We start from the raw sequence: 15,700 nt of genomic DNA on the forward strand, positions 1-15,700 counted from the left end.
TATATATATATATATATTTATTAGGGATGTGCAGGTTCGGATAGGTTCGAATTTCCCTGCCAAGTTTGGATTTTTCCCGCCAAAAATTGGGTCTCAGAAAGAGGCAGAACGTCATCTTTCATGGACAAACATCATCATTCCTGGACAGAAGTCCATGGAAGATGATGTTTGTCCATGAAAGATGACGTTTATATATATAATATAATAACTTTTATATAGTGGTGCCTTTGACACCACAGTGTTCCTGCCCTAATGTGATTGGGGCAGTGTCAGACTGGGGGCCTGATTCAGTAATGAAGCTGCACATAATATGCTAATGCCTGCCACAGCTCTGCCAGCATAGAGATGCCAACTGCTGCTTTCTCATATCCGTTCAACCTCGCAGTCCTGCATATACATTGGTACCATCGAAACACATCGGCCCGTCATGCACAATTACAGCAGGTCTGATCCATAGCAGAAACTGCAAGTCTCGTCGCACACAGTGAGTACTCAATCTGCATATGCAATCGCAGTGGCTAATTTATGCACGCCCATACAATGGCGTTCAAACAGTCAGACACACCGGCGTTTCTCCAGCCACTCTACTGTCACAACCCCCAAATGCTCACGGCCTGTCGCTCACTCTGCGATGGATTCCTATGTGCGTGCATGATCGCAGTGCGATTACAGAGCACATGCAGTTCGGTGCAAGCGCAGTGCTGAACAATTGGCTGATCTGCATATGTAATTGCAATTGCGTACATTTCTGAATCAGGCTCCGGGACATAAAGGGCCCACTGGCAGAATGCAGTGGTGGGGGCCCATGCTTAAAGGGTGCGGTCATCCATCAGAGGGGGTGTGGCCAGCCACAACAGAAGTTTGGCTAATCAATGGGCAAATCTTGGTGTAGTTTCTATAGAAGGGAACCAAGTCACCATGCTGATCAGTGTTCCTGGCAACTGACCGTCTAATAGAATAACAATCTATAATTTGAGGTCTGGAAGCTGACACCTAGAGGAGAGGGGTGGGCCCACAGGCAGTGGCGCCCACTGGGGATTTCCCCTGTACCCCTGTGGGATAGTCCAACCCTGGATTTGGGAGATCATTCTCCTTCCGCTATCAGGTTCTGATTGCTTTCCAATTGCTTGCATTCCCCTCCTCACATCATGCAGCTCTGATCACTAATAATCACTAATAAATATAATCACACAAGTGAACAGGTCATAGCCTTCCCTGAGCTCAGCTCCCTCAGCAGCTGCTGTGATCATTTCAGTGATCTGGATACAGGCTATTCTATTCCCACTTCAGTACTGAGGACATCCGGGAAGAGCAGAAATTGAAAATTAGATACAACAAGCTGCTCAGATCCTAATCAAACACACCTTAAAAACAAAGTATATGACTCACATTTAAGTATGCATAATATTGTATGTAAACAGATCATACCTTTTAACTCCTTTAATGACAAAAACTTTGTTGGAATGCTGCTTCTCCAGTTTACTCATGACTTCATATAGGTCATGGTTTAGCTGCAGGAAGATCATCAAGACAAATTGTATTATTCATTGTAAGCAGTCATGATCTGTCTTTGTAGCTGGCAGTTGTTGGATGAATTTTTGGGATAAACTAAAGCTAAGTATATTTTGGTAATTAAGGACACAAAAAGGTGGCCCGGGGAAACCTAGTTTTTATTATGTACCGAAAGAAGATGTAGGGGACCATTTATCAATAGGTTTTAGGCCTGATAATTAGAATTTGTTATTGGTGCTATTCGCTACAATAAAAACTTCTGAACCACCCGAATGTATTAAAAATCACAACGAGGGACATGTACTCCAACAGGAGCCTGTCCCTGCAATGTGTAAAGTGAAGTGACCGCATAAACATAGTATGATAGATATATATACAGTCAGGTGCATAAATGTTGGGACATTGACAGAATTTTCATATTTTGGCCTCTATTCACCACAACAATGGCTTTGAAATGAAACAAACAAGATGTGCTTTAACTGCAGACTTTCAGATTTAATTTGAGGGTAATTACATCCAAATCAGGTGAACAGTGTAGGAATTACAACGGTTTCTATATGTGCCTCCCACTTTTTAAGGGGCCAAAAGTAATGGGACAAACTAAACAATCCTAAATCTAACTCTCACTTTTTAATACTTTGTTGCAAATCCTTTGAAGGCAATTACAGCCTGAAGTCCGGAACACATAGACAGCAACACCAAAAGTCCCGGAAGACCACGGAAAACAACTGTGGTGGATGACAGAAAAATTATTTCCCTGGTGAAGAAAAACCCCTTCACAACAGTTGGCCAAATCAAGAACACTCTCCAGGAGGTAGGTGTATATGTGTCAAAGTCAACAATCAAGAGAAGACTTCACAAGAGTGAATATAGAGGGTTCACCACAAGATGTAAACCATTGGTGAGCAACAAAAACAAGAAGACCAGATTAAAGTTTGCCATACAACATCTAAAAAAGCCATTACAGTTCTGGAACAACATCCTATGGACAGATGAGACAAAGATCAACTTGTACCAGAGTGATGGGAAGAGAAGAGTATGGACAAGGAAAGGAACTGCTCATGATCCAAAACATACCACCTCATCAGTGAAGCATGGTGGTGGTATTGTCATGGCGTGGGCATGTATGGCTGCCAATGGAACTGGTTCCCTTGTATTTATTGTTGATGTGACTGCTGACAAAAGCAGCAGAATGAATTCTGAAGTGTTTCGGGCAATATTATATGCTCATATTCAGTCAAATGCTTCAGAACTCATTGGATGGCGCTTCACAGTGCAGATGGCCAATGACCCGAAGCATACTGCAAAACCAACCAAAGAGTTTTTTAAGGCTAAAAAGTGGAATGTTATGCAATGGCCAAGTCAATCCCCTGACATTAATCCGATTGAGCATGCATTTCACTTGATGAAGACAAAACTGATGGGAAAATGGCCCAAGAACAAGCAGGAACTGAAGACATTTGCAGTAGAGGCCTGGCAGAGCATCACCAGGGATGAAACCCAACGTCTGGTGATGTCTATGTGTTCCGGACTTCAGGCTGTAATTGCCTTCAAAGGATTTGCAACAAAGTATTAAAAAGTGAGAGTTAGATTTAGGATTGTTTAGTTTGTCCCATTACTTTTGGCCCCTTAAAAAGTGGGAGGCACATATAGAAACTGTTGTAATTCCTACACCGTTCACCTGCTTTGGATGTAATTACCCTCAAATGAAATCTGAAAGTCTGCAGTTAAAGCACATCTTGTTTGTTTCATTTCAAAGCCATTGTGGTGGTGAATAGAGGCCAAAATATGAAAATTCTGTCAATGTCCCAATATTTATGGACCTGACTGTATATATATACAGTATATTTAGACTGTGTGTATATATATATATTATATATATATATAGATCAGTGGCAGATTGTGCCTAGAGGCTGCAGATCCCCCCCCCCACCCCCCGAGTAAAATCCACCACCTCTGTGTAGTCAGTGCAGTCCGTGACTGCACTGGCTACACTGTTTGACTGGCAGTGGCTTCCTATTGGAAGTGATATCTGCCAGTCACATGCACAACAGGCAGCCCCATGGGGAGGTGTCTCCTCCCCCTGGGACTACCAGTCTGAGCTGCTATTAGCAGAGAGCGGCTTCCAGGAGGAAGCCACTACTCTGCCTTTCCGCCAGCCCTAACCGGCTCCTACGGGCTGCAGACGATGCAGCCCATTTGGATGGCAGTGGCATGCACGGCTCCCCATTGCTAGTGCCCATGCGCCGGTCCCGGCGCCTGACAGATCGATGACACACGTAATAAGACATTGGCATTTTACGATGTGTTTGCAATTCTGCAAATATTGGTGCAGTTCCAAACACTTCCACATGAAAATAAAGAAGAAATGCGCCGCCTGCATTTCCTGGCATCCATACATGAATGGCAAAGGAGCCTTTTTCAAATGTACATTTTCAAACCTGGAATCTGGGCCTGATTCAGAGCCGGACGCTCTGACCAGAGCGCTCGCTCTGAATCAGGGCCCTCCTACCTAAAAATGGAGCGGCCTCCTGGCTTATGTGGGTGACCATCGCGACCATCGGGCTTGCGACGAGACCCTGCGGTAGGGTCTCGCTGCCGCAAGCCCAGGAGTGCTTTTGGCTCTATCTACGCATTAGGGCACCATTGACCCGCTTGCGAGCGCTCAGCGCTCGCGAGCGGGTCTAAATTAGGCCCTCTGTTTGGCAGCTTTGCCATAATACTGTGTATACTATAATCCCCTTCACAATAAATTCAAGAGAGCAACATTTTGGAAATGTCACTTTACGCCTGCTAACTGGCAGATATATGTGCAGTCGGGTATCACAGCAATACGCGGCTGTAAACTGCCATGAATTTAATTTCATCCTATAACTATTAAGTATCAAGCTAACTTTTTTAATTATTTGTTTTCCAAAAAAGTTTATTTTTTATTACTTACAAAACACTGCAATAAATGAACACAAAGTATGTACCTTACTCATCTCCTTGTAGAAAACATCCCTTAGATTTGAAATGTTCTGGAAAATGGTCACATAGCATCCAATACGGCTGCAGAAAAATAAGGAAAAACATTGCGAGGGATATAATAAAATGCAATATAATTATTGTATTTCATTGATGTGTTAAAATTGTCTATTGCATGATAGTTTACATAAAGTGAGGTTTTACAACAGGACACCGGACCTTATTCAGAGGGCGCCGTACGGTCTACGACCGCACGGCCGCCTCGATGTTTGGCCAGTGCGCATGCGCACGAGGGAGCCGGCTCCCTTATGCGCATGCGTGAGACCCGCTATGACCGACAGCGCCGGTCGTAGCGGGTCTCTTTCCAAAGGGGGCGAGCTGTCGATGTTGAGTGACAGCTCGCCCCGTTTGGAAGACGGGCCGGGCGGGGTGGCAGCCCAAATGGAGGCGTTCCCATGGGACCGCCTACCGTTTGGGGGAGGCCCCACTGACATCACTAGTGATGTCAGTGGAGAGCTTCCGGCTCTGACAGAGCCAGAAGCTCTCCGGGGCTTACGACAAGTGAGACCCTACCCTAGGGTCTCGTCGTAAGCCCCGATGGTCATGATGGTCTCTGACCATCGCGACCATCACCCGAGCGGTCGTTAGAGCTGTGGGTGTAAACCCACAGCCTAACGACCGAAACAGAGGCGGGCGGTCAGGATGCAAGCGGCCGCCCAGTTTCTGAGCGACCGCTTGCATCCTCCGACCGCCTCTGAATGAGGGCCACTGTCCCCAGGCACTAGGCTCCTATAATAGTTTATTATATGATTTACTATCTGTCAGTTTTTCATGTTAGAAGTAGTGTGCTCCTGCGCTGCCTCCACCCAGGGCCGGTGCTACCATTCAACCTTAGGCAGCCACCTAAGGGTACCGGCCACTGGGGGGCACTGCTGGGTCCACAAAGAAAAAATATGAATGGCATAATTCATGGCGGAGTGACATATAATGAGTTTGTGGCACAGCTGTATGGCATATTAGGAATTTGCGGCAGTATTATGAGGTACATTGTGATTTTGGTGCTCTGCTGTGTGTACTATACTATATAGTATATTATGAATTTGGGACACTGCTGTGCAAGACATATTATTTAACTGGGCAGACTGATATGTAGCATATTATGAATTGGAGGGAGCAGGGGCGGTTGGTGAAATGTTGCCTAGGGGCACCCGGAAACCTTGCACCGGCCCGGCATCCCCCAAGTACCCTGACATGGTAAGCTGTCTCAGCAGTCACTAGGACTTGCCAATGTCAGTTAGACCGTCCCGACCTCTGACCTGTGCTACTTCGCATGCGCAGCATCTCCGCGCGTCTTACTCTATGGTTTTCCCTGTGGATGTTAAGACTCAGGATACTAACAGCATACAGAGCAATACAGAGCCGCAGTACCAAACAGCAAGTACACTGTATGAATACCGCTAGCGTATACGGCACCAGTGCTACCATCCATCTGTGTAATTACCGCAATCACGCCTGGTGCACTACACATCCGTCTGTGTATTTACCGCAATCATGCCTGGTGCACTACAATGTCCAGCAACACAATCACGTCTGGCACATTACAACACCAAGCAAACTCTAAGCTTTAGGCTGTTGGTACTTATATATTCTACATAGCGCTGTTACACCTGTAATTTTCCTGTGTCATATACTACAGTACTTGTAATTCAATAAACCTAAGAACTGGTTAAGCACCAACAACTGCATTACATATATAACACCACATGTACCTTGGCCAATGTGCATTATACGCTGGATTAACTTTCTGTCTGGAGAACTACTGTTCCCCAGCATGTCTGCTTGCATTTCATATTGATAGCCACATTAACCCTAACAGGTTGTGTCACCCAGTATGCTATCACGGCTTACTTTGCTAATATTTCAAAGCTGCCGATCATCAGCAGCTTTGACCGACTGATTTAAAGAGGCAACATAAATAAATGGTAAACCAGGCTGGTTTAGCATTTCTTTCTGTTGCTGCTTTAATTGAAAAACAGATGGATAGTAAATTTAGCCCAGCGTCAATTCCTTAAACTACAGTTTCCACATGGTTTAAGTAATGCTGCAATATAACAAAGCCAGAACTCAAGAGATATCATAGAAAAGGTTTTCTAATGCTGTAGACTGCTCTCTGGCCCAATTTACTAAGATCCAAAAATCTACTGTAAGCTGTTGCCAGGGGTGTGGGAGGGGGCAGGTGAAAGCGGTAGGCTGGAGTGACAGGGGGCTAGAGTGACAGGAGACTGGTGTAGCATGGGGCATGAGGATGAAGTGACGGGGCAGTAGGCCGGAAAGACAGGAGGCTGGAAAAGATGGGGCAGGAGGCTGGAGAGACACGGGGCAGGGGGCTGTAGGGGACATGGGGCAGGAGGTGACACAGGGGGCACGAGTCTGGTTGAACCTTTGTTGTATGATGATGACATTGGTTACATTCCTACACAAACAGACATCTTCCGGACTATGTGATTTCCTACATGAAGACTGAGTACCGACTGAAGACACTGGCCCTCATTCAGAGGCGGTCGCTAGGGCGCAATCGATCGTATCATAAAAGAGCGAGTAAATGCAAATCATGCACAAAATCGCAGCGCATATCGTAAGCAAGGAAACTACCATCACAATGAAAACACACCTTCTGAGTCTCGTAAAGGGGTGAGCGAGGACTACAGTCGCAGAAATTTGTCTGTCGCTGGTGCCAAGCTATGTGACCATCGTGGTTTTTTGGCAGAGTCAAGTTTCCACATCTGCACTTTCGATGGTTCTTTTGCCTATTTCGATGCGGATGCAAGCAGCGTGCAATCACTGTGTTTTTTTTTGTCTGTTCTTCTAATGTAAATTTTGCATGTGTTTTTTGATGTTTGGTTTAAGAAATCTGGCTATGGGCTTTACTATTAAAAAAAACAAAACAAAGCATGCTGGGATGTGCGGTACCACAAACCTAAAAATATATAAAAAAAACATCTACAAAAACATGTATTTAGCATTTGAACCAAAAAAAGGGAATTATGATTATTAAATGTATTTTAAATGGTTTTGCAAACAAATGTAATATAAATATAACATACCAAGACCAACCAAATGTAATGTCCATTTAAAAAGAAAAAAAAACCAATTAACGCAACCAGTTTGCTAATATACATTGCAATGACAAACACCTGTTACTTTGTTAATTGACTCCAGGCATCAGCAGAGGCAGAAACCATCGCCTGCAGTCGCAGTGCTTGAGGTAGACCCTGGGCTCACTCAAGCACTACGAGAAGTAGCATCTTAAAGGCTGCGGTATGACGTGTGCGATGACCCGCTCAGTAATTTATGCACGCCTTGAAATCTCTCTTTTTATGCCAGACACGCCTGCGTTCGCTGCGCCACGCCCCCGTTCACATGCACCTTCCCCTGTTACCACCCACAAACAGAACTATCTGTCAATCAGAGATACGACCAAGTAGTGACTGACGACAGACTCCATTTAGCTCGCAAGAACTGGCTTGCGCACGCGCAATGCCGACTACACGCATGTGCACATGACAAAAAATCGCTCGTTGCGATCGACCGTGCCCTAGCGACCGCCTCTGAATGAGGTCCACAGTCTGCCCAGGGAGGATCAATTTCTTTAGAGGTTCCCTATTGCAGAGAAAGCACCATATAGGTAAGGTGTATTTTTATTGAGTACACACAAAACTGGATTTTATTAGTGGAATTACTTGGGTTGGAAGTTGGAACATATCTAGCCCTCTATGCCCCAGTCCGATACGGCCCCTAATGTTTATTTTTATTTCCATTTAATTCTAATGCTGGACACGTCTCCTCCCTGGCACACTTGGGGTGGGGGGCGGCACCATAGCATGCACGTGCTCCAGGCGTCCTGGTCAAATGCTACATCTCTGGCTGTTACATATTTTCCCAGAACTTTCAGGAGACGCCTGTATTTGGGAAGAGTCTCTAGGCTTCCTGAAAGTGGGCAACTCTCCTGCAATTTGCCGGCCACCACTTTAGAGTGGGTGGAGCATGCTGACAATTCACTGTGAATTGCAGCAAAATGTCAGGGGGCGTTATCATGATAATCTGATTTATAGTGCCCCACCCTGTCCCATCCACTTTGACCTCCCTCTCCATGGACCTTACTGAGAAGGACTATTATTACAAAGAGGGATTTTCTGATCCCCACTGGGGATTCCTCCCAGGCCAGCTTTTTTTTGCAATTTGAATCTGTGCATGTGTGGCTATTGTTACTGCAAACCTCTTCCTGTTGAAGGGGGCTATACTGGTTAAATAGCCCTGAAAAATTATTTCTTACTATTGCAATATTTGGTGATAAGGTGTGATACTTTAGCGGCCCATCTGCAACAAATGATAAATATACTCTATAGAATGTTCAGTAACATTAGTAGTTGCCAGTCAATGTTTGTTATGTATCCCAAACTTAAGGCTCATACATACTTAACGATATGCTCCATGAGCGATATCATTAAGTGTTTCCCCTGCACTGCCGGGCTCCATGTTGTTAACGACAGTGAGCATACACAGTGAATTATATTGTTAACGATAGCGTTCAGTGACGGCACCCTCCCTCATCCCCGAACTTGCAGAACCTGACGATATCGTCAGGTTGCCCTGCAAGTACGGGCGATGAAAGACATTGTTAACGATCCGCGGGAGGATGCATTGTTAACGATATCTTGCATACACACTGGACGATACTGAACGCGATGAACGATAACAATATCGTTATCATTCAATTTAATGTCTAGTGTGTACACGGCTTTAGTGTTAGGGGTATACAGATGTGCCCAGTTACATTGTGGCTGGTCGCGCCACAAACATGTGCACGCATCATGCCATGTGTTTCCTCGTGACTGCGTACGCTATGGTGCATCCCTATGGAGACGCGTCCGCAGTGCGCATATCCGATTGCGAACACGTGTCTTGTGCTATGTGTGGCACGATTCGCAGTGCCATAGGCAACAACATAGCTGTGCAAATCTGTATTTACTAAAGTGCAGGTTTTTAAAAATGGAGATGTTGCCCATAGGAACCAATAAGATTCTATTTATTTATCTAGAACTTTCTAGAAGATGTTAGCAAAAATCTGAATGGTTGCTATGGGCAACATCTCCACTTCTAAAAACTCACTCTTTAGTAAATATACCCCTTAGTGTTCACACTTAGCATTGACCCTAAAGTAAGAACAAAGGGGACACCACATGAGTATTATGTCATTGGGTCAATGCCACCTAAGTGTTGAACTAGGTGAACAAGGTTCCCAAATTGTTTAATTCACATTCAATAGTTGTCTGGTGCCCGAAACATGTTTGTCTATGAAGGTCCTCTGTATCTGATTAAAATAATATTTATATGAACAAACTATAGTGCATACCCTAAACAGTGGGAGGACTGTCCCGCTAGCTAGATAAGTTGTTCTGGCCACAGGTAGACAGATAGCTGCAAAGCACCCCGACTGGTATGTATGCTGCACGTAAGTTTTCATATGGTAGAGGGGAGGAGGCTGGGGTGCAGCGCAGGCTGGGAAGGTACTTGCTTCATGCGGGGAGCTCATGAGCTCCAAGAAGCATCCTCAGAATTAAGAAGTATGTTAGTAAATTCAATCCACAGTTAAGTAGTTGCTGGACAAAGGCTAACAGTCTCTGGGTCAGACAGGCAGGGTAACCGACCAACAACACAAAATCCAGGGAGACTCTTCTCTGAAAGTATTTCTATTCTTCCCACTAAAATGAATTACAGATTAAACCAAGGATCTCTTCCTGTGCATTTTCCAAGTGCTTTTGTACACAGCTGTAATATAGTGTTTAAGCACTGTTCTTTAGGCCAACTCTACTGATTATTTTCCAAGTCCTGTCATTTAATTACTTGTTTAATCCTCATTTGTTATTAAACAACTTTGGGAATTAAAGGGACAAATTGGATGCATCTCATTAATATTTCAAATTTGCAGAATTCTTACTTTTTATTTCTTTTCGATCCTTTGAAATTATGACCAGGTGTCAACATGTGATATGAGCTTATGCTACAGCCCTCACCAATGATTCCATAAACAATGTACAGTAGGTGATCCCGTAATACAGATGTCTTTATATGCACCATCATTGTGCACTAAAGTACAATAATGTTCCAAATAAGCAAAATTTATTATACATTGTTCTGCAATTCCATATGGATTATTTATGGACCAGTAAAGGATATGCCAGGTCACCTCAGTCTGGCTCCGTCTTATACTCATTATATGAAGATCTGAAACAATTAAGGGTCTGATTCAGAGCCGGACGCTCTGACCAGAACGCTCGCTCTGAATCAGGGCCCTCCTACCTAAAAATGGAGCGGCCTCTTGGACTGTTACCACCCACAGCCTATGCGAGCGTCCATGATGATGGTCGCGATGGTCAAGACCATCGCGACCATCGGGCTTGCGACGAGACCCTGCGGTAGGGTCTCGTTGCCGCAAGCCCTGGAGTGATTTTGGCTCTATCAGAGCCAAAATCACTCCCACTGACATCACTAGTGATGTCAGTGGGGCCGGACCCAGACGGTAGGCGTTCCCATGGGAACACCTCCGTCTGGGCAGCAACGCCCCCGGCACGCCCACCAAAGGGGGCGTGCTGTCAGTCACCATCGACAGCACGCCCCCTTTGGTGTGAGACCCATAGCTGTCGCTATGCGGGTCTCGCGCATGCGCACGATGGAGCTCCCTCCGTCGTGTGCATGTGCATTAGGGCACCATCGACCCGCTTGCGAACGTCCTGCGCTCGCGAGCGGGTCAGAATCGGGCCCTAAGTGTGACAAATATGCAAACAGTAGAAATCAGGAAGGTGGCAAAAACGTTTTCACGCCACTGTATTTGCATTTCATCTTATAAAGACGTTTATAATAAATGTATTGTAACTATTGGGCAATTGTTTTGTCCATAGTGATTCATAGTAATGTAAAATATGATTGTATTAACACAACACAAACATAATTACCTGGCATTAATGTTCTTCTGTCCACAAGATGGCACTAGTGGTGTTTGTTATTGCTAACAATTTAGATCGTAGCATTGTATGGTTACTGTATAATTCTGTGTGAGAAGGTTGACAATGCTATCAAATGCGTTTTGCACTAAAGCTGCATACACACGTAACGATTTAGTTACCAACGATTTTATGAACGATTTTCTGTCAGATAATCTGTCAGATTTTTTAAAGTGTAATGATCGGTTTTTTGAACTACAAACGATTTTTGTACCTTCCCTTAATGAAAATTGTTCAGTTGGTCAGTCAGAATGAACTACAAATGGGAATGCACATGAACGATAATCGTTCATCGTTATAACTCAGAAACTGAACAATTTTTTCAACGATTGAACGATAACGGCGTCGTTATAGTTAAATCGTTCAAAAATCGTTACGTGTGTATGCACCTTTAGGGCTAAATTTTTTTAAATGAAAAAAAAATTCCTTTCATAAAGAAGATATAGGGCCTGATTCAGAGCCGCTCACTATTTGCGGTCGTTCGTTCTAAAACAAGGTGTGACTATTCAAATGAACCGTTCGCTAATTGCGGTCTGTTCACGCCTCTAAGTCTGAACGAGCGAACAAAACTTGCGGTTGTAATTTTGAAAAATACGCCCCCTGGCCGCTCGCATCCTACGTCATGTCCTCTATTTATTAGATTAATCGAGTACATCGAACAGCGTATGAACTGCTCGCTATTCTTGTGGTTGGTTTTTGCTACCACAATCTTGCGAGCAGTTCTGGCTATAAAATAACCCAGTGACGTGGTCAATGACGCTGCTGTATTAATTATGCACACCCTTAAAACGCCCGTTTTGACCTTTAGGCACACCTGCGTTCGGATCTCCACTCCCCGTTTTCAAGCACCTTCCCCTGTTACCACCCACATACGCCTCATTCTGTCACTCAAAATAGCAGGCATTCGCTATATAGCGAACAAACGATTTTCGGCCGCACTGACTGGTTCGCGCATGCGTATTAATATCCGTACGCATGCGCAGTTGGGCAAACATCGCTCGGAGCGAACGAGCGGCCGCTTACGAGCGGCTCTGAATCAGGCCCATAGATCCTAATTGTGCATTAACATCATGAATCCAAGAGTTCTCAACAGTTGTATATATTATGAATATGTATGAGTATGTATGTAGAGTAGATATGGATTAGTGATCTTTTAGAGAAAAGAAAACAGAACATAACTGGGCATCAACAGTCTACCAGGTGTGTAATCCAAAGTTTTGTTTGCTGTTATAGGGCCTGATTCATATATGGATGCTAATGCAATCACCATCCCGCACGCAGCTCGCTTTGTGAAAATATGCAAATGCTGCAGAAGCCATGATATGTTTTGAGACTCCCACCAGGGCCATCACAAATCCAAGCAACTGCTTTCAAGTACGCAGCCGATTCGATTATCGGCCATCTGAGTAACTCTATGGTCAGTAAAGTAATCACAGTCGCACAAGAGAAAATATGCTTCGTCTCATAAAGAGAAGACAAAAACCCTCATATACTGCATCATAAAAATCCAATAGTGTATATTAGAAAACAAAAGAGGAAAGATGAAATGTCATAAGTGGTGCACTAATTATTAAAACATAACTTTTAATATTATGAGATTAATATCCAATATTATTGGATATTAATCTCATAATATTAAAAGTTACGTTTTAATAATTAGTGCACCACTTATGACATTTCATCTTTCCTCTTTTGTTTTCTAACTCTATGGTCACGCAGAATGGCCGCCTGAACTGAGCTGTCGGAACCACTTTATCAGCTTACGGGATCACAGGCGCAGGCTATGACACACCCTGAAAACGGCCGGGATATACCGGTGTTTTTTGCCACCACTCCCCGTTATCTCCCCTCAAACAGTCCCTGACTGTCAGACACATTGCAAATAAATCCCCACAGCAAGTGGCTTTGCTAAGGTACCTTGCTGTGTGCGCGGTGAGACTGTGGTGCATGCGCAGTTGACTGATAATTGCTTAAATGCGTAAATATCGCCATTGTGTCCACATCTGAATCAGGCCCATAGATGGACAGTTAGACTGTTGTATTAGGCCCTAACTTACCTGCTGTATAGAACGGGCAACTCATCCCGCAGTTCCTTATTTAAATCTTCAAATATCATCTGTGCTTTATTAAATTCCTCTTCTGCCTGATTAACATGCAAACAAACTTTAGTTACTTTATTAACAAGAGAAAGTAAAATATATATTTTGTCAAACTCTGAACAAATTAGCATTTGTATGGCTTTTAATTGCTGGTTCTTTCAACAAATGTGTTCTTATGATAATTATATTTGTAGAAATGCATTTATGTATCATCACTGTTATGATTACTTCAGTACTTGGGCTGTTCCACCATTGGGTTTAATTTATTGTTGTGTGCTACTTCCCTCTGGTTATTGAAACAATTCTGTATTGTCTGCTTTTAATTAAGTTAAGCCAGTAATATATGTATATTCATTTATAACAGAGATATTTATGATTTGAATAAATTATACTATATACACACTGTATTTTCCCAAATCTGCATGCCTAAGTGCCATTCTCAACTATTTCCGTATGTTATTGGTGAAGTATTACTACTCCTATCCCTGTTTCTGTGTTTTACTCCCCATTCTGCTCCGGGTCCTCCTAGTAATTGGGTCCAAAACGTGCTGCTGTCTGTCGCAGTCCAAGCTATATTGCTATTGTAATTTGTTTAGTACTGAGCCAAAATAGGCATTACCAGGTAGGCACATAGCGTCACAAAGCAAAAGACAAAAGCCTTTGCACCATAATGATGTTTCCATTTCTTAAAAGACCCTGAGTGATTCTGCTGGACTGTAGATTATACCCATCATTGTACATGTGATGGTGATATACTGTATAATGGCTGATCAGCTTCACTCTTACCTTTGTGATTTTTGCCTCTTCTTTCTTCTTGGTGTTCTGCAGAGTCTCCAGGTGGTGTCTGGCGCTGTCATAATCCACCAATTTTCTCCCTCTTTTTGCAATTTTCTCCTGGGAAATTTTCACAGCGTGACCATATGTAAGTTACAGAGTATAACAGTACAGCTACCCACGTGCTAACAGTATAGTTCCCAGGGAGAAAGTATCAGCGCTACATATAACTATAATTCTTCATATATGTTACAACAGAATGTTCTGCATATCCATTTGGCCCATGGATGACGTACACTGATGGTTTATTTGGTGAACAGTATTTACTATTCAGTTGTCAGTGGAGTATTGTAAGAAACTCTAAACACAAATAAACAGTTTTAAAAGACGATTATAAGAGCACATATGGGGGCAAGCTATAGATAACATAGAAGATATACAGAAGAACTATAAAACCCAACAGCTTGCGTTTGTATATCCCTTTGCCAATTTCTATGACAGAGTTTATATATGAAATGGGTAAATGAGTATTGTGAAACCTTCATTTCAGGAAACTGAGACATGTAATTCTCCATGATGTGCACAGCCTGGTCAGATAGCTTCTGCTCATAGTCACACCACAGAAGGTCGTTGTTCTAAAGGGGGGAAAAGTTTAGTTACACAATAAAGAAAACTGGTGTTTATATTCTACCACAGATCATTCTTTATCAGTCCAATTGCTTCTACATAGATGTTGTTTTCCATGTAATGTATGTTATTAAATGTCAAGTTATTCTTATTTTAAAAGTGATTTGATTATGAATGATTGATGGTGGGCTCACAAATGGGCAGAACATAAGGAGTGATTGAAATTAAATATTGATCTAATATTGACATTGTCAGAATGTTGAGAGCTGGCATGTCCACCCTGCGGATTTCTGTTGCGGATGTGAGTATATCCAAACCCTAGCCCTAAAATTGTCCAGAAATCAGCTGTCAACATTTACAATGTCGACATTATGTCATTGCCAGCACCGTGAATGTCGACATTTGAACGTCGACATTCTCCGTCAACATCCTGAATGCTGGCATTCATACCATACCATACCTTGTGTAAACATCCCTGTGTCGACGTCATGAATGTTGACACAAGAATAATTACACTCTATGAATGTGGACATTATGAACACATACCACTGGGAGGCATGCTTTCAGCATTTTGCCCTTCTCTGTCACAGCAGCTGACATACAATTTTACAAAGTGTATGTAGGATATTTTCCGATTTGATAATAAAAGTTTACATTATG

General features: G+C 43.3%; 1 protein-coding gene across 1 annotated transcript in view; it reads right to left on the reverse strand.

The window, feature by feature from the left end:
- BIN2 (bridging integrator 2) overlaps positions 1-15,700 on the reverse strand; it is a 51,806-nt gene that overhangs the window by 5,353 nt on the left and 30,753 nt on the right. Inside the window, 5 exon segments of the mRNA XM_088466309.1 lie at positions 1,429-1,511; positions 4,488-4,563; positions 13,598-13,683; positions 14,426-14,533; positions 14,953-15,048. Coding sequence (XP_088322435.1) covers positions 1,429-1,511; positions 4,488-4,563; positions 13,598-13,683; positions 14,426-14,533; positions 14,953-15,048 — 449 coding nt within the window.

The sequence above is a fragment of the Taudactylus pleione genome, unplaced genomic scaffold (assembly GCF_031769625.1).
Source record: "Taudactylus pleione unplaced genomic scaffold, aTauple2 ptg000065l, whole genome shotgun sequence".
Classification (NCBI taxonomy): domain Eukaryota; kingdom Metazoa; phylum Chordata; class Amphibia; order Anura; family Myobatrachidae; genus Taudactylus; species Taudactylus pleione.